Source organism: Mauremys mutica, chromosome 10 (genome assembly GCF_020497125.1).
Source record: "Mauremys mutica isolate MM-2020 ecotype Southern chromosome 10, ASM2049712v1, whole genome shotgun sequence".
In the NCBI taxonomy this organism is placed as follows: Eukaryota; Metazoa; Chordata; order Testudines; family Geoemydidae; genus Mauremys; species Mauremys mutica.
Genome location: NC_059081.1, coordinates 81,450,343 through 81,469,506, shown reverse-complemented (window position 1 = coordinate 81,469,506; position 19,164 = coordinate 81,450,343). Strand labels below are relative to the sequence as shown.

The 19,164-nt window shown below is 41.4% G+C and overlaps 1 protein-coding gene across 2 annotated transcripts in view; it reads left to right on the top strand.

Annotated features, from left to right (window-relative positions):
- The window catches only part of PCNT (pericentrin), a 271,822-nt gene extending 253,912 nt beyond the window's left edge, over positions 1-17,910 (top strand). For both annotated transcript variants that reach the window (XM_045032451.1, XM_045032450.1), the window contains 7 exons: positions 408-578; positions 1,709-1,873; positions 10,103-10,341; positions 12,334-12,422; positions 14,246-14,399; positions 15,902-16,029; positions 17,546-17,910. In XM_045032451.1, the coding sequence (XP_044888386.1) occupies positions 408-578; positions 1,709-1,873; positions 10,103-10,341; positions 12,334-12,422; positions 14,246-14,399; positions 15,902-16,029; positions 17,546-17,586 (987 nt within the window). In that variant the 3' untranslated portion in view covers positions 17,587-17,910. The remainder of the gene's footprint in view (positions 1-407; positions 579-1,708; positions 1,874-10,102; positions 10,342-12,333; positions 12,423-14,245; positions 14,400-15,901; positions 16,030-17,545) is intronic.
- Positions 17,911-19,164: the final 1,254 nt, after the last annotated feature.

Sequence of the window (19,164 nt, the reverse complement as noted above, 5' to 3'; positions counted from 1 at the left end):
TTAAGTGCTTGAATAGCAGAGCTAGTGGAAAAATGTGAATTTTTTAAAAAACATTTTTACTATTTTTTTGAAATTTCATTGACATTTTTCACAATAAAAACATCTGACAAACTATAACCAGTCGAAACCTTTCAAAACTTCACACACATTTTGTTTATCTTTTTCCCAATTTTCTCCTTTCAAATTATCAAAAAGTTGATCATTGGAAGGTTTCTGCCAGCCCTATAAAATGGCTGGTTTAGCCTGTTTCTCAACTGTGTTTTTTATAGAGGAGAGGAGCACTTCATGCTTTGCCGCCTCCTACTGTAAAGTTTAAAAATGAAAATTACTGGAGTCTGGTTTATTGCTTGGTGAAGCTATAAATGTTAGTAGAACTCACATTTGTTTTTCCCCAATTCTTTAAAAAGAAACCACTGCAAGGTTCAGTTTCTCTGGTAGACTTGTTGTTGAAAGAAAATGGAGAACTTACAAAGTCTGTAACAACACTGACAGAGGAGAAATTAGAATTAAGAGCAGCGATTTCTCAACTTGAGAAGAATCTTCAGCATCATCATCATAGGGGAATTGGTAACAGACAGGTATATATTCATTTTTATTTGACTTACATTTTTCTCTTTGCTGTCACACAGCTGTATATGTGGCAGGAGACTGAAAGCAACTACCTGCTGGCCTGACGCTAATAAAATACCAATATACTAGACCTGCATAGTCTAGTACATGTTGGGGTTTGCTGTTTACCAGATATGCTGTGCCCTTCATTGTTCGAAGTGTGATAGTATATACTGGTATATTAATTGATTATTGAGAAAGAATGCCATGCACACTGATAAAGCTCAAATCTCCACCAACAGCAGCTCTTCCCCCAAGTAACATAGGTCACTGTCAGCATGTCACCATGGTGCCCTATTCTATGCCCTACTTTCTTGATCAACATAGACTCCAGTTCAAAGCATTTGACCTAGCTACCTGAGCGATTTCCCCATCCTTTGTTGCCATACCCTATTGTGATAGTATCAGAGGGGTAGCCGTGTTAATCTGGCTCTGTAAAAAGCGACAGAGTCCTGTGGCACCTTATAGACTCAGACGTATTGGAGCATGAGCTTTCGTGGGTGAATACCCACTTCGTCAGATGCAACTATTGTGATAGTTACACTTCCATTCCAACCCTGGAAGTGTTAACCAGTAGAGGGATGCTTGTGAGCACAAGAGACTGATCTTTCACTGGAACTGGACCTGGAGCAGGGAACTCATTCCCACAAGAGATGAGAGTGACCATATGAGATGAGAATAACCGCTCTCAGAATTAAGTGCAAAACCCACTTTTTCAAATTCATGTGTAAACTATGAGCAAAAACTATAAGCAAATCAATCTATTTCTGCTACAGGCTGGGAAGGAAGACTGAGAGATCAGTATGTTTTTTAAACATTTTGGAGTCTCTTTGGTATTAAGGTGAATTGGAGCCATATAAACTAATAAGACTAAGATTTTTAGGCAAGGACATGGACTGAAGTTCTACTTGAAATTCCCATCCTATCTGGATAACATCTTGTTACCGCTGGAACTTTCCAGTATAGTTATTCTGGCATTTTAGTTTTTCCAAAAAGTCAATTTACTATTGAATTTGACTTAAAACAACTTTTATATTCCTTTGGAAGTAGTGAACCTTGATGCTTATTTTATATTCTTTCTTTGAATTTAATTTTTTAGATCCGCTCTACAGATGATGCTCACTCCGTCCAGGAATCAGAAAGGGCTTCCTGGCAGCGAGAAAAAACTATTTTGCAGAATGCTTTGAAACAGGCAGAATCTGAGCTGGCTAAAGCTACTGTTGAAATAGAAAACAAGCCAGTTATGGAAACTTCCAACCCAAAGGTAAAATGGATGATGCAAAATATGGCCCTCCCACTCCATCTGGTATCAGCTCAGGATCCTGTGGAAGTCAACCCCTGAGTAAGGGACCTACCAGTGGGAGTCTACATCCACTGTCCTGGGCTACTTCCTACCATTGTTCCTTCAGTTTGGGGTGTGGCCCCTATAATCCAGGTTGCAGTGATGGCTTGTCTCTAGTAGTGCCCCTCCTAGATTCTGGGTGGTGTCCTGTTGCGGTCCCAGGGCAGCTGTAAGGTATGGCAGGGTCAGAACCTTCTTTCATCTGAGTCTGTCTTAAGCCAGCTCCTCCTATGCCTCTTCCTCAGTCTCCTCTGGCCAGGGAGATTGTACTTGTTTCCTGGTGGCTGCCTTGACTGGCAGGCTAGTGATCCTTCCCCTCAGATAAGGTTGCAGCTAACTGCTCTTGAGGTAGTCTCCTGTGCAAGGATGATCATTTTTGTAACTCTTTTAGTCCTTTCTGTAAACTGAGACATGCAGGAGATTAATGTTAAATAAAATTGTTCGGTGAAAGACTGTGATACTTGGGCATCATTTTAGTACTTGATGTGAGGAACTGAGATTGATCTTGTCTGAGCCTTGTTCAAATGGCTAGTATCAAAGATTTAATTGAAGTATGTGTATAGTTTTAACTAGGGATGTCAATCGCACTTGACTCACATGATTAACTCAAAAAAATTAATCATGATTAATCACACTGTTAAACAATAGAATATCAATTGAAATGTATTAAATATTTTTGGATGATTTTTTACATTTTCAGATATATTGATTTCTATTACAATACAGAATACAAAGTGCACAGTGCTCACTTTATATTATTTTTATTACAAATATTTGCACTGTAAAAATGATAAAAGAAATAGTATTTTTCACCTGACCTTATACAAGTACTGTAGTGCAATCTCTTTATTGTGAAAGTGTAACTTACAAATGTAGGGTTTTTTTTTGTTACATAACTACACTCAAAAACAAAACAGTGTAAAACTTCAGAGCTTACAAGTCCACTCAGTCCTACTTCTTGTTCAGCCAATCGCTAAGACAAACAAGTTTGTTTACATTGACGGGAGATACTGCTGCCTGCTTCTTATTTACAATGTCACCTGAAAGTGAGAACAGGTGTTCACATGTCACTTTTGTAGCTGGTGTTGCAAGGTATTTACATGCCAGATATGCTAAACATTCGTATGCCCCTTCATGCTTCGGCCATCATTTTGGAGGACAAGCTTCCAAGCTGATGATCCTCATTAAAAACAATAATGTGTTAATTAAATTTGTGACTGAACTCCTTGGGGAAGAATTGTATGTCTCCCGTTCTGATTTACCCGCGTTTTGCCATATATTTCATGTTACAGCAGTCTCAGATGATGACCCAGCTCATGTTCATTTTAAGAACACTTTCACAGCAGATTTGACAAAACGCAAAGAAGGTACCAATGTGAGATTTCTAAAAATAACTACAGCACTAGACCCAAGGTTTAGGAATCTGAAGTGCTGTCCAAAATCTTAGAGGGACGAGGTGTGGCGCATGCTTTCAGAAGTCTTAAAAGAGCAACACTCCGATGTGAAAACTACAGAACTTGAACCACCAAAAAAGAAAATCAACCTTCTGCTGGTGGCATCTGACTCAGATGATGAAAATGAACATGCGTCGGTCCGCTCTGCTTTGGATGGTTATTGAACAGAACCCATTGTCAGCATGGACGCATGTCCTCTGGAATGGTGATTGAAGCATGAAGGGACACACGAGACTTCAGCGCATCTGGCACATAAATATCTTGCAACATCGGCTACAACAGTGCTATGAGAATGCCTGTTCTCACTTTCAGGTGACATAAACAATAAGCGGGAAGCATTATCTCCTGCAAATGTAAACAAACTTGTTTGTCTGAGTGATTGGCTGAACAAGAAGTAAGACTGAGGGGACTTCTAGGCTTTAAAATTTTGCATTGTTTCATTTTTGAATGCAGTTATTTTTTGTACATAATTCTATATTTGTAAGTTCTTCTTCAAGCATGTTCATGTCCATTCCAATAGATGTGTGTGCATGCGCCATGTGCATGATTGTTGGAAGGTTTTTCCCCTAGAGATACCTGTCGGGTCAGCTGTGGAGCCCCCTGGAGTGACGCCCTTATGGTGGTGTATATAGGACACTGCCGACCTGCCACCTGCTTGGTTCCTTCTTACCACCAATGACGGTCATTGGAGCTTCCTTCAGTGTCTTGCTTTGCAAGTGCCTACCTAGTGGTTACCTTCTAGTTAGTTGTAAATAGTTCTTGAAAGTTGTAGTTTAATAGTAGTTAGCTTCTTTTGGGGGGTTCTGCCCCCTTCCCTAGCTCCCCAAACTGGTGTATGGCTCGGTCACAGGGGTTTAAATCCTGCAAACGCTGCAGGAAGCCTATGCCCAAGGGCAATCCACACGCGTTGTGCCTTAAGTGCCTGGGTGAGGGCCATAAAACAAATAAGTGCTCCATTTGCAGGCTCTTTAGACCCAGGATGAAGAGGGAGCAGGACTATCTCCTCAAGCTCCTTTTATTGGAGGAGGCTCTTTGCCCTCAGCTAGCACCAGAAGCGGCACCAGTGACATCGGTGCGGGATGCCTTGGCACCGAAAAAAGCAGGGCTTTGGAGCGGAGCCCAGAGTTGGAGTGAGGAGCTGCAGATTTTTGCCTGGAGCTGGAGCAGAGCCAGAGCACAGCTCCAAAGCCCTGGAAAAAAGACTCCTCCAGGGCTGCTGCCGCAAAGCGGGTTTGAGCATGTGGCACCACTCTCAGTCCCCGGTGCCGCATAAGAAGAAGAAGGTGGACAGGGGTCAGTCCCTCGTCAGCAAACAGCACAAGGATCCCAGTGAGGTGCGTCCTATGTCAGGGCACCCACAGCCTGGCCCTCAAATCCTGGCACCGTCAACTCCGGCTCGGCCAGGGGCTCCATTGAGTCAGGTGCTTGTGGACTCCCTGACTTGGGAGGAGTTGGAGGACAAGATTGATCGCCCCTCCATACCTTTGAGGACATGCAGGACGTTATTGTCATGACGGCACAGTCCCTGGCCCTGCAGGCACAACCACCGGCACCGGTCCAGGCAGCGGCGACTGCAAAGGCACTGGCAAAGTCTACGGCACGTTTTGCGACACCAATGGCGGCGCCACTATCCATTCAACACCAGGGCAAGCCAGTGATGCTACGGTGTTGCTCCCTGTCACTGCGGTATGTTCCCCTGCACAGTCGGGCTCTGCCCCTCCATGGTCTGGCTCAGACTATTACTTGCACTCCGGTAATGAGTCGTCGATCTGCAGACATAGTACTGGTCTTGGTCCTGGCACTGCAGATCGCGGGACATGCCAGCGCCAGTGGTATCCTTGCTCCCACAGTGGCAGGGTCCAGTACAGTGGCCCTTTTGGACTCCTTGGGTCTACCATCAGGCTCAAGGGCAGGGCTTCTGGGCCGTGTCCATGGTGTCCATGCCCCGTGCTTCTCCTTCAGCCATGTCGGTGCCGTGCCATACTCCCACAGCACCTGAAGACCACCCCCCCCACATGACAAGGACCCTGGGTCTTCGCAAGCGGATGCGACTCTCAAGCCAGCACCCTATGTGGTACCAGCACCACAGTCCACCCCAAATAGGGCAGACCTACCAGAGCCAGCCTCCAGGGAGCCTGAGGGTCAGGAGGACTCGTGGCCCTCATTATCCTCTTCGCTGGATGAAGTGGTGACTGGCACTTCTACCACCACACTCCCTGTGCTGGACAGTAGGGTGCACCAGGACCTTCTTATGATGGTGGCCCAAAGCTTACCCCTCCAGGCTGAGGCGGTGTCAGATGACTCGGACCCAATGGTGGACATCCTTGCCCAGGAGGGTACATCTAGGGTAGCCTTGCCCCTTATAAAGACCATACAAAACACCACAAAGGTGCTATGGCAGACCCCGTCGTCCATACTTCCCACAGCCAAAGGGTTAGAAAGAAGGTATTTTGTGCCACAGAAAGGGTACAGACACCTTTTTACCCACCCTCAGCCCGGAACATTAGGGGTGGATGCGGCAAATCACAAAGAGTGGCAAGGTCAACCGGGTCCTGCCCCAAAGTCACGGGACACTAAGAAACTGGACTTTTTCTGCCGTAAAATCTACTCGACCTGCGGGGGGCTCCAGCTTCGCATTGCTAATCAGCAAGCAGGCTCCATCGCGGATGCTTTTCACCTCACATGGACGAGTCACATGCTCTGAGTTCCCGTCCTTCCTTCTCATACACAGAGTCCTTCTATAGGTCCGCCAGGACAGGGCTTTGTTGATCTCCATAGTGCCGGCGTGGCCCTGCCAGCACTGGTTTGCTACGCTGTTAAGCCTATCGGTCGACAGACCAGTAACCCTTCCCTTATGCCCAGACCTCATCACTCAGGACCACGGCAAGCTCTAGCACCCCAACCTGGAGTCCCTTCACCTCATGGTGTGGAAACTCCATGGTTGAACCTGTTGGCGTTCCAGTGTTGGAACTCAGTGAGAGAAGTTCTTCTGGGAAGTAGGAAACCTTCCACGTGAGCATATCTGGCAAAGTGAAAGTGATTTTCTGTTTGGTCCCTGTGAAAGGGTATCCCACCTGAGCAAGTGCCAATTCTTCTCATTTTGGACTACTTACTGGACCTGAAGCAACAAGGGCTGGCAATCTCATTTATAAAAGTGCACTTGGCTGCCACCTTGGCCTTCCACCCAGGGGCAGCGGATAGATCAGTCTTCGGAAACCCCATGGTTGGCCGATTGCTCAAGGGCTTGGACAGGCTTTACCCCCATGTGCGGCAGCCCATTCCCCAGTGGGACCTCAACCTAGTCTTGTCCAGGCTCCTGGGCCCTCCATTTGAGCCCATGGCCACCTGCCCTCTCTCCTACCTCTCTTGGAAGGTTGCCTTTCTGATGGCTATAACATCAGCTACAAAGGTCTGTGAGCTCAAAGAGCTTACCGCCAAGCCCCCCTATACTGTCTTTTACAAAGACATGGTTCAGCTGCATCCTCATCCTGTGTTTCTGCCCAAGGTGGTCTCCTAGTTTCATGTGAATCAGGACATATTTTTACCAGTCTTCTTCCCTAAGCCTCATGCCACTGACAGAGAGCTGATGCTCCATTCCCTGGATGTCAGGCGTGCCCTAGCCTTCTACATTGAACACACACAACCATTTAGTAAGTCACCACAGCTCTTCATTGCAATCACTGAAAGGACGAGAGGGCTTCCCGTCTCATCCCAGCGCATTTCGTTGTAGATCATGTCCTTCATTAGAACATGCTACGACCTGGCCAAAGTTCTGCCCCCGCCATTGACAGCACACTCCACAAGAGCTCAGGCTTCAGCCACAGCTTTCCTCACGCACATCCCTGTTCAAGAATATGCAAGGCGGCAACATGATCTTCCATCCGCACCTTCACGTTGCACTACGGCATCACCCAGCAAACAAAGGATGACACAGCATTCAGCAGGGCAGTCCTACAATCAGCAATCAGGTGAACTCCGACCCCTCCTCCAGAGAAACTGCTTCAGAGTCGCATATTGGAATGGACACAAGCAAACACTTGAAGAAAAACGGTCACCTACCTTTCGTAACTGTTGTTCTTCAAGATGTGTTGCTCATGTCCATTCCAAATCCCACCCGCCTCCCATCTGTCGGAGTCTTCCGGCAAGAAGGGACTGAGCAGGCGGTGGGTTGGCAGTGTCCTATATAGACCACCAGGAGGGCACCACTCCAGGGGGTTTCACAGCTGACCCAACGCGTACTGCCAAGGGAAAACCTTCCGACGATCGTGCACGCGGTGCACACACACACACACACACACACACACTTATTGGAATGGGCATGAGCAACACATCTCGAAGAACAACAATTACGAGAGGTAGGTAACCAGTTTTTCAACTTTCATGATAAAGAGATTACACTACAGTACTTGTATTAGGTGAATTGAAAAATACTTTTTCTTTTGGTTTTTACAGTGCAAGTATTTGTAATCAAAGATAAATATAAAGTGAGCACTTTACACTTGGTATTCTGTGTTGTAATTGAAATCAATATATTTGAAAATGTAGAAAACATCCAAAAATATTTAAATAAATGGTATTCTATTACTGTTTAACAGCGTGATTAATCGCGATTAATTTTTTAATAGCTTGACAGCCCTAGTTTTAACTAAACTTGTTGCTTCATGCAATCCAGGTGGATTTTCAGGGATGAGGCTGTTATGCGTGTTTGCTCTGTCTAAAGTAACTGTAACCAAAGATTAGAGTGTGTGTGTATTTTGTGCCTTCTATAGCACATTGTTTAAAGTTATTCCACTGTTTTCTCTTTAGAGCCAGTCAGTTTCCCCTGTTGTTTGGCTCTTTCACATGTAACATGGGAAGAAAAATCTTTAAAAACATTGTTAAACAATAGAAATTGGCTGGGGTAATATTTAAACTACTTAATATGTTTTTTGAAATTCACTAGATTTCAAATTGATGGTATCCCTTTAAATCATATTCTAGAAAAACTAAACAAGTAGGTTTTACTTCACTTCATGAACATAGTTATCCTCTGCATAGATCTAATCTTAAATTTGAATCTAAGCATATATTTAATTAAAAAAGACAAAACCTCTTGAATAGGATACCGAAAGTAGATAATGTATATACCCATTGTTAGTAATGTACTCCATTTGTTTTAACAATTTGAGACAGTTACCATGTCAAGATCCTTGATTTTTGGGAAACCCAGGCTGCAGTTTTCTTGGTAACTGCTAAGTGAATAGAATCATAGAATATCAGGGTTGGAAGGGACCTCAGGAGGTCATCTAGTCCAACTCCCTGCTCAAAGCAGGGCCAATCCCCAGACAGATTTTTGCCCCTGAGCCCTAAATGGCCCCCTCAAGATTGAACTCACAACCCTGGGTTTAGCAGGCCAGTGCTCAAACCACTGAGCTATCCCTCCCACTACCATAAAGAAGGTTAAAAAAAAGAAAAATCATTCTATTCTGAATCCTATTTGAATTCTCTTTGTTTATGATAAATATGATAGTACTTGCTGTGACAAAAGAACCAAGATCTCTCCATCTCATATTTGTTAGGATATTAGGTAATTTTCATTAAATATAGAATTGTTTTTCTGCTATATAAACTGTAATTATTGTTTACACTTTTGGAATCTTACAAGTTTTCAGTTTTTAGGAAAATCTTTGCAGTCACCTTTCAAAAGATTGTTAGTGATAGTTAGATAACATGTAGTTCACGAGGCCATTCAAAAATACTCTTCCGCATATGTCTTTGATAAGACAGGTTGTTGTCTTTGATAAGACAGTTGTTGCCAGGTCATTTAAGATACAAATTCCTCTGTAAAGCTCAGGCATCTCTCTCTGATCTAAAAGTTGTCTGAGGGAGACACAAGCCTCTTGTCTGTCACAAGAACTTACCCCAACCATCCATGAATATTATGTATTCAGTGCATAGTTTCCTTTGAACTTCAGAAGCATCTATTAACCCCTTTGTGACAATTTTATTGTGATCGTTAGATTAACATTGAATGCTCATTAATATTAACTAGTTAACACAAATCCTGCTCTAGAAGGTAAACAGTGAAACCATTTTCCCAGTGTTGGGTGTCAATATGGTGTTCAGAAGCTCACAAATGTTAAGACAATTGGACTGTCCAAAATCAAATGCCTGTAAAGTTAGTTACATAAGGTCTTGTCTACGCTAGGAAATTGCTGCTGTTGTAGCTGCCCCCATATCAGCAATGTTGGAAGCACTAATGTAGATGTCTTCTGGCAGCTGTTCTTAGAACCTTACTTGACTGGTCAAGTAACGCAGCAAAAATTCCTTGGTATAGATAAGGCCTCATAGACAGGTACAGGTATAGCAGACTTACAGACCTTCATGTAAGGTTTCCATGCTGCCATTATCACAAACACTGTTAATTTTCATTAAATGGTCCATATCAGCAGGAGCTTCAGTAATCCAAATTTTAATTGGAAGTTTCATTTTCAAAAACATTATACAATTTATTCAAAGTTTTAGAAACAGTTCTTATTATATGGCCTTTCACACAATTTTCCAAAGCAAAACAGCTTTAGCTAACTTTTGTCAAGCCACGGACAACAGGTTGTGGGAGAACTTGTGGGAGTAAACAGGTCTGGCTTGAGGGAGTAAACAGGTGCAACGAGTGTACAGGCTTCCTTAATTAAATTTCAATGACTTGGGTTTTTTTCAGCTGCAGAAATTATACAGGAAGTATCTGCGAGCAGAGAGTTTTAGAAAGGCTCTCGTTTATCAGAAGAAATACCTTCTTCTGCTTCTGGGTGGATTCCAGGATTGTGAGCAAGCAACACTGTCACTGATAGCTCGTATGGGAGTCTATCCTTCGCCTGCTGACCTGCAGGTCTCTGAATCACGTTCCCGTCCTTTTACCAAGTTCAGATCTGCAGTGAGAGTGGTCATTGCAGTATCAAGGTAAAAACAAACTCTCATAATAATTTTCCTATGTTTTTCTTGTAAATGTTACAGCATCCACAATACATTCCCCAGATTTTTCATTTGTAGAACTGCTCAGGTATAGTTCACTTACTCTGGAGTGAAAGATTTGTTCAACAGTTATTTCAGTGTGTTAATTAGACGACAATTGTGTGTTTGACCAATATAGCATGTTCAAGGCCAATGTGTTTCATATGTACCTTATTAGAATACTTTAAAATATTCCTCAAAGCTGCTTTTGTCTATTTTTATACTGCACCCAGCCCCATGGTATCTGACAACCTGCATGCAGCACCTGTGAAGGAATGACCCATTCAGGCAATATCCCCTCCGTCTGGGCTTACTGAGTGTATTCTAACCCATAGTAGACTATTGTATCACCAGTCATTGGTCTGAAGTATTAATCCTTCCATCTGACCTCATTCATGCTTCATCAGCGATGAGTATGTTCCTCTGAGTTCTGCCAACAAGTCCACTTTTCATCAGTCACAAAGCTTGTCACATTGATTTATCCGCAAAGGATCAATCTGTAATAAGCAGATAATTTCAAGATGCAAAACCCACCTCCCTATTGGTTGGAGGTCATTGAAATATTACTTTTTTAAATTTTAAAATAATTTTGTTCTAAATGTAACAGGTGGTTCCTCCTGAGTCTTTTCCCTCACTTTGTAAAAGTGTGATTGGCTGAGGTTAATAATTGCCTGATGTGAGTCTAATTAGGGAGTTAGTCCAACACAGGAATAAGCCCTGTACTTTGTTATACCTGAGAGGGAAGCTTTCATGGCAACAGCAGCAGGATGACATGCAGGTGCAGGAAACCAGTGACCAATCCTGTGGAGCATGAGGAGCCGCCCCAGGGCTCCCTATGGCAGCGGGATAGTGGAGGGCATCCTCCAGCATCATGCATTCATAAGTACGGAGGAAAGGAGCCACAAATCTTCTGCCCACGCTGAGCAGGGAGCGAGAAAGGGAAGGATCTGCTACGCTCAGAGACAAAACAAAGGGAAGGCAGGAACTGTTGAGGGGGATTGGTGTTTTTAGGCTGTTATAATTGTGTTACCGTATTTGTTACTTTTCTTACTGCCACATAAACAGTCTTTTGGGACTGGGTTTCTGTTACCAGGGACTTGCCTTTGCATATTGTACGTCACCAAACATGATTTTTTTTTTAACATTTTAGACAGACACATACACACAGGAGAAAGGGAGGAAATGTCAAATACATTAAAATGAAAAAGTAAATTAACATTTCACTATAAGAAGCTTGTTTATGCCTTTGTTCCTTCAGTCTTATCCTGCCCTGGTATAGAATCTTGAAAACCTTTGCGTGAAAGTCTCCTAATGGCATCTTATGTCTTTGTAGGCAATATGTTAGGATAGGTTCCTCATCCTGTTCCTTAGTATTACACCTTTCTTGTTTGTGTTCACTGCATTGTTACAGCTGGCAGAGGGGTGAAACTTAATAGGGTTTTTTAATTGAGATAACTGTGGTTTCTCTCAACTAGGTGCAATGTAGAGAGAACCCCTGCTTTAAAACCAGTTTCTACATTCTGAATTGTCTTGTCTGACTCCATCAGCCGTTTACTATTTGATAAGCCTATGCCCAGGAGACTTGAGACTTAATGGGGAGGGATAACTCAGTGGTTTGAGCATTGGCCTGCTAAACCCAGGGTTGTGAGTTCAATCCTTGAGGGGGCCACTTATGGATGTGGGGCAAAATCAGTACTTGGTCCTGCTAGTGAAGGCAGGGGGCTGGATTTGATGACCCTGCAGGGTCTCTTCCAGTTCTATGAGATAGATATATCTCAATCTATTAAGTTGAATATCTTTGTGCTCCCAGTTCCTTTCTGGGGTTGTTATTTGTACTGTTTAAGATGTTCACATCTGCAATAATGTTTAATATTTCAACTCAGTGAATTTTTGTTTTTCTGCTGTTTTTAATTTGTGTACACTCTTTATACTGTTTGCAAGGTTAAAGTTTTTGGTGAAAAAATGGCATAAAGTAAACAGAAAAGGGGCACAGGGAGAAAACCTTTCTCACAGTATTGGACATAACCCAGGTGAGTATTTCTTTTGAAGAATAATTGTGGTTTATTAACATGTCTTTGCAATAGTATGTGTCTTTATTAAGTAGTAACAAATAGACTTTAGTAGGGAAATGGTTTGATGTTTTATCATAAAAAGCTGTTACAACATCAGTTCCCCCAACTTAATGGTTGAGATCCTACTCGCCATAGTTGGGGAATTCAGAATTTATAATTCCAACAGCAGCTAATTGTTTCCTCTTGTGTAAGGGCACAGACAGTGAGACTGAAAGGCATTTAAAGCTGAACAAAGGAAATTTATTTTTCATACCATGCACAGTCATCCTGTGGGTGGAACTCATTGCCACAAGATATCAGTAATGCAGAGACTGGACATTTACACAGATAGCAATATCTCCAGGGTTGTTACCGTAAATATTCAAAATCTTTTGTTTTTTTTATTTTTAATGACATGAGCTAGTTAACAGAGGTTGGGAAAGGACTTTCCCTGTTGGTAAGTTATTCCATAACTGCTTTCTGTGGGATTCCTTGTACCTTCCTCTAAAACAGCTGTCACTCACCACTATTAGAGATCAAACCATTGGTCTGATCCAGGGGTAGGCAACCTATGACACGCGTGCCAAAGGCAGCACGCGAGCTGATTTTCAGTGGCACTCACACTGCCCGGGTCCTGGCCACCGGTCCAGGGGGCTCTGCATTTTAATTTAATTTTAAATGAAGTTTCTTAAACATTTTAAAAACCTTATTTACTTTGCATACAACAATAGTTTAGTTATATATTACAGACTTATAGAAAGAGACCTTCTTAAAACTTTAAAATGTATTACTGGCACGTGAAACTTTAAATTAGAGTGAATAAATGAAGACTTGGCACAGCACTTCTGAAAGGTTGCCAACCCCTGGTCTGATCCATTCTGGCAGTTATGTTCCTATGCCTTATCTTATAGATGTGTTATGAGAACCACAGATTTTAATACATGGACTTGTGTATATAATATCTCAGATGTCATTTTTCATTAATGCATTATTTTTAACAAAAAATTAGATTGCATATTGAACTAAATACAGATTTAACCAATAAAATAGTGCATTTTCCAGTTCCCGATGTACATGGGACGTTACTTTTCATTCTTTATACTATTTTAAACTTACTTATATCACTTTTATACCTCAACAAATATATTTCAAGCTTTGTATTTCTCATTAAGGTCTAGGTACCTCCCAAATTTGAATCTTAAACATATTACTGGTTTTGTTACCTCAGTTGAAAACAACATCTCGGCAGTTTCCTCAAAAGCCAATTTTTGTGATCTGTTTTTCATGGTCAAATGGATCCGACTGACTGGAATTTCTTGGACTCCTGTCTCTTCTCCCTCATTAAAAAAAAAAAAAGTGTGGATATATGTATTGCTCCACATCTATAGCCTTATATCCATATTATAGATATAGATGAGAACAAGCATGAGATGTTAGAATTGATTGAGAAAAATATTTGGAATTAAAGGCTTTAAAATAAGAACGGGGAATGAAGGTGCCTCTTGTGTTATAATAAAATACAATAATGAAAAATGACTGTAGAAGGGAGACACAAGGTAGCTTTCAACATCATGCATGTGCATGATTTGTCAGAGAGTTGTATGTGTGGAGTGGTTGTATTACTACAAACATTAAAATGTTGGCCTATTCGAATACTATCAAAAACAGTTGTTCAAAACAGGGACTCAGCCTTTGACTTAGCAAAACAACTTTTATTTTGGTTTTTATCATTTACTAGTTTTGTTACATATTGTGGCTCTCTGTGAATAATTTCATTGTTGACAATTACTTGTTTAATACAGTTTCTGGTGCTAGAACAGAAGTTTTAAGACAGCAGCAGCTCCCAAGTGTTAATGTAAACTCCCCTCCTACCCGAGATATTGGATCGTGCCACAGAACCTGTTCTGCTAGATTTGTGAGCCACTCACCGAAATCCTCTTACTGGTTACATAACAGGTACTAGTGTATAACATAATGTATTGTATTTGTTCTGCCAGATAGTAGTGTTTGATAAGAATATAACCTATTGTTGGGAGATTATGTGAACAAGAATGGAAATTTGATTCCTTACATTTATTAAATGTATTACATTTGTCTCATGATGCTCAACATAGTTGTACTTCCAATTTGTTTTGAATGGTTTTAAACACAGTATGTGCTTGATTTCTTAGTATGAGGTATCTTGTTTAGTGAAATCTAATGACATTATTTTGACAAAACGAAGAACTTCTAATGTTTGTGGTCATGATCCCTCCCTACAGAGGCAATTTCTGATTGTGTCTCACAAATTGAAGTTTATTACCATGTCTTCACAGAAGCATGTTCAATAATCTTGTGTGAAAGCCATGTTAGTTGAGATGGCCATGCCACAATGTTATGATGCTTCATTAGTAACAAACCCCTGCGGGCTTTGGGTGTGTGTATCTGGGCAAGGGCGGGAGGGCGTGCTCACCTCCAGTTTTGCAGTTTTGTTCAATGTTGGGGAGCTGTGGCCAAATCCCAGTGCCCCAAAGGGGGTCTTAGATACCAAGGGTGAGATTCTGCACTGCACCCCTAAGAGGCACAGCACAGAACTTGCAGAACTCCATCTCTGCTCTCCCCACCACTTCTCAGAACAAAAGATTTAACACCTGGGCCGCCTTCTACAGCTGTTTCCTGCCAACTGCTTCCACTAGGCGGCTACCTCTTAGGGCTTTTTACTACCAGGGAGATCCACGCTGCTGCAATCGATGCAGCGGGTGTCAGTTTAGTAAATTCTGCCATCAATTTAGTGAAGACCTGCTAAATTGACAGCAGAGTGCTCTCCAGTTGACTCTGGTACTCCAGCTCCCCGAGAAGAGTAAGGTAAGTCGACGGGAGACGGAGTGCAGTGAATACACACGGTAAATTGATCCAAGTTATTCACCTAGCTGGAGTAGCTTAACTTAGGTCATCTTACCCCGATAGTGTAGACAAGGCCTTAGATATCAGCAGGGCTGAGACTCAGGTTTCCAGCCCTTAACAAGAATATTACTTTCTTTCACACTCCATCTCAAATATTACACCACTCATCCTCATTCATCACTTTTTTACACAAAATGGGGTTTGAGAGGTACAGAAACACTTTTTGAAATTCCAGTTTCTCTTACTCTGAATTATTAACTACATGAGGACATTTAGGCTGGCCTTAGCTGTGTGTATATTGAAGTGTGGTATAGGCATGTTGGTCCCAGGCTATTAGAGAGACAAGGTGGGTGAGGTAATATGTTATTGGATCAACTGTGGATGAAACAGACAAGCTTTCAAGCTACACAAAGTTCTTCTTTAGGACCTGAAGAAGAGTTCTGTGTAGTTCGAAAACGTGTCACTTTCTCCAACAAAAGTTGATCAGTAAAAGATAATGACAAGCTCACCTTCTCGGTGTGTATATTGTGAGCTTTACAAAGGAAGAAGATTATTTTTTTTCTTTTCTTTTTAAGATTACATCCATCCACAAGTTCAGTTTCGGAGAAGTCACTGGTGTCTACTCAAGATCCCGAACGGTCATTAACTGAATACATCCATCGCTTAGAGGTTATCCAGCAGAGATTAGGAGGTGCACAAACAGGTAAATTGAACCTCATCACCCCTCAGACTTTTCTAAAGTCTCGTCTTCTTTTTTCAAAACCCGGCTACATATTGTCCTTAATAGTCACAAAATGTGAAGAACATTTTAAAAAGGAACAACTTTGCATTTGTCATGGTGGGAGGGGAGATTAAACTGTATATCTTTGAAAGTGAAGCTTTACTGCTTTCACGGATTGTATCTTAAAAGGTTCAAAGCATGACACTTCGACAAATGATTTCTTAACTGGAGCTGTTCAAAGATAAAGAGGTCTTCTTTTCTGTGTTCTTATACTGTCAGACATTAAGCATGTAAGAGGAGGGTGTAAATGGAAGTTGCTTCATTCCCACCAGATCTCTAAAAAGCTATTCAGATAGGTGGGTAGGGAATGGAATATTCAAATATGCTTAAGAATTCTAATTTTTTTCCATCTAGATTCAGGACAAAAAGTCAATCTTGAAAATATTCATGAACTGAAACTTTTTTTTGGTTAATTTTCTATTTCAACCATTTTTCTTTTTAACCTCAGTCTAAATAGCTTAAATTTCTAAACAAAAAGTTTTTTGAATAGGAAAACCCAGTGTGGGCTCGCTATCATGTAATTTACCAGTTATTAGAAGCTAAACAATGTCACTCTGTGTTTGCTATTAACTGTGTATAATGGCTCCTACCTTTAGTGACATGGTCATTTTAATACCAGCTTCTAATTCCGAGTTTTACAAAGCACTTTCGTGAGGCCAATTAAGATGAAAAAAATTATTATAATTGAAGGTGATGTATTTTATATATCGAGGGTGAAATCCTGGCCTCATTGAAGTTAATGGAAATTTGACATTGACTTCAGTTGGGCCAGGATTTCAACCATAGTTTGTTGCCATGAATTTGAAAACTGTGGTTTTCATAATTATTGAAGTTCCTTGTAGCAGAATAGGTAACCCAGATATGTTGTGATCGAAACTTGATAGCACCTCACAGAATCAAATGTTTTGTTTAACAGTTTACTACCTAACCTTGGCATAATCAGTGACACTTTTCAGAGAAGTGGCTATCATTGGAAGAAGGCTCAGAAATGCTGCTTTAATTATTAATCATACTTTTAGTTTATGTGGGAGATAGTTTGAAAAGGTCACAGCAAAATCTCTCAATGTTGTGAATAAAATGGTTTCTAGTTTCCAGTAAACTTTAACATGTACACATCAGCCTGAAATAAACTGTGAGATCACACTTTGTTGCTGGTAAAAGGTATCAGATTAGGACCAGACAGTCAAGCTCATTGCTGCTTGTGAAAGGAACCTAGTCTTGAATCCAAGTCTCCCGGTTAGTAGGCCATTTAGTCCCTTGTGTGTATTGTTCCTAAGTGGATTGTGGAAGAGATTCTCTCTTTCACCAAAGCCAACATGAAATTCATGGTGGTAAGCAAACATCACCACGGAAAATAATGCACAACTGTACTGTGACAATTGGTAATGTAAATACTAATAGGTTGCCAGTATTCATTGGTTGTTTTATTTAAATTTAGGAAACACTCCAGGACCACCTCACCAGAGAAACATAAAGTGATCAGAGCGCTTCTCAGATCTGGGACCGAAAACCCCAAGTTGCTGCTTCCTTCTGAAGTGGATGTTTTTGTATTCTTGTGTTTCCGAGCAGTACGAAATCCAACACTTATGTGCAGTTGAATAAAGGGGTTTTAGTGTCTATGCAATGTTTTTGCATCAGATTTTTATGTAATCGGTTTATTAAATTTTAGTACATTTATACTTTTATAGGAAGTCGCTATTCACTCACAACGTTTTACATACTTATGGGGAATAACTGTTAACCATAATTTAAGTGTGCCTGCAGGATTGTATTGGAAGCCACAAAGTGTCTTTTTTTAATGTTTATTTTTCTAAAGTGTATAGCCGGATTCCTTGTAAAAAAGTTATTAAAATGACATTTTATTAGCAAATTCTTATTATGTATTGGTTTTGGTTCCTACGATGTGTATCTAATTGCTGCTCTTACCATAAAGCTGCTCAAGATTTTCATCTGCAAGTAAGGTTATTGATATCAACTGAACAGTTACATGTGCATCAGTAAGAAGCACTCATGTATAAATCTTCTGATTATATTCTGAAAATTTTGGATTGACATGTTAGGTTATCAAACACTGAAAGTAACTACTGTCCTGATCCTCTCACCAAGCACCACCACTATGTGAAGCCATCATCCTTTGAGTTCCACGTGGAATTGAGATCTGCTGTTTAGGTGAGTTAGATTAGAAGCCTCTTTTCTGCCCATCTTTGCTGTGGGAAAGGATGGAGATATGATACCAAATCATGCCAAACCAGCTTGATATTCCCTCCTTTGGCAGGGTAACTGGTTGGTGGATGGGGGAATATGGTGGACATAATATACCTGGACTTTAGCAAGGCTTTTGAGACAGTCCTACATGACATTCTGATGATTAACCTGGAGAAATGCAGGCTTGCCAGAACTACCTGTAAGTGGATGCATAACTGGTTAAACAACTGCAAACGAGTATTTATTAATAGAATGTCAGATTGGAGGGAGGTCTCAAGTGGGATTCCGCAGGGATCTGTTCTGGGTCTGGTGTTTAACATCTTTATTAATGTTATATAGGGATCATACTGATTAAATTTGCAGATGAGACAAAGCTGGGGGAGGGAGGGAGAAGGTTTGCAAACACTTTGGAGCATAGAGCTAAGAATCAGAGGGATCTTGATAAATTGGAGCAGTGGGCTGTAGATGATAAAATGAAATTCAACAGAAAATGTAAAGTGCTACACCTAGGGAAGAAAAACCCAATGCACAAATACAGAATGGGGGATAACTAGCTTGGCAGCAGCACTGTTGAGAAGGATCTGGGAGTTGTCAGCAATGCCATTGCAAAAAAAAAAAGCAAATGCAATTTTAGGTTGCATTAACAGAGGCATAGCATGCAAATCACAGGTGGTGATAGTAACCCCTCTACTCAGTGGTGGTTAGGCTTCCACTGGAGAACTGTTTCCAATTTTGGTCACCAATGCATAGGAAGGATGTAGAGAAACTGGAAAGGATTTAGAGGCAAGCGACAAAGGAATGGAATGCAAGCCATATGAGCGAAGGCTGAAGGAACTGGGTATGTTTAGTTTG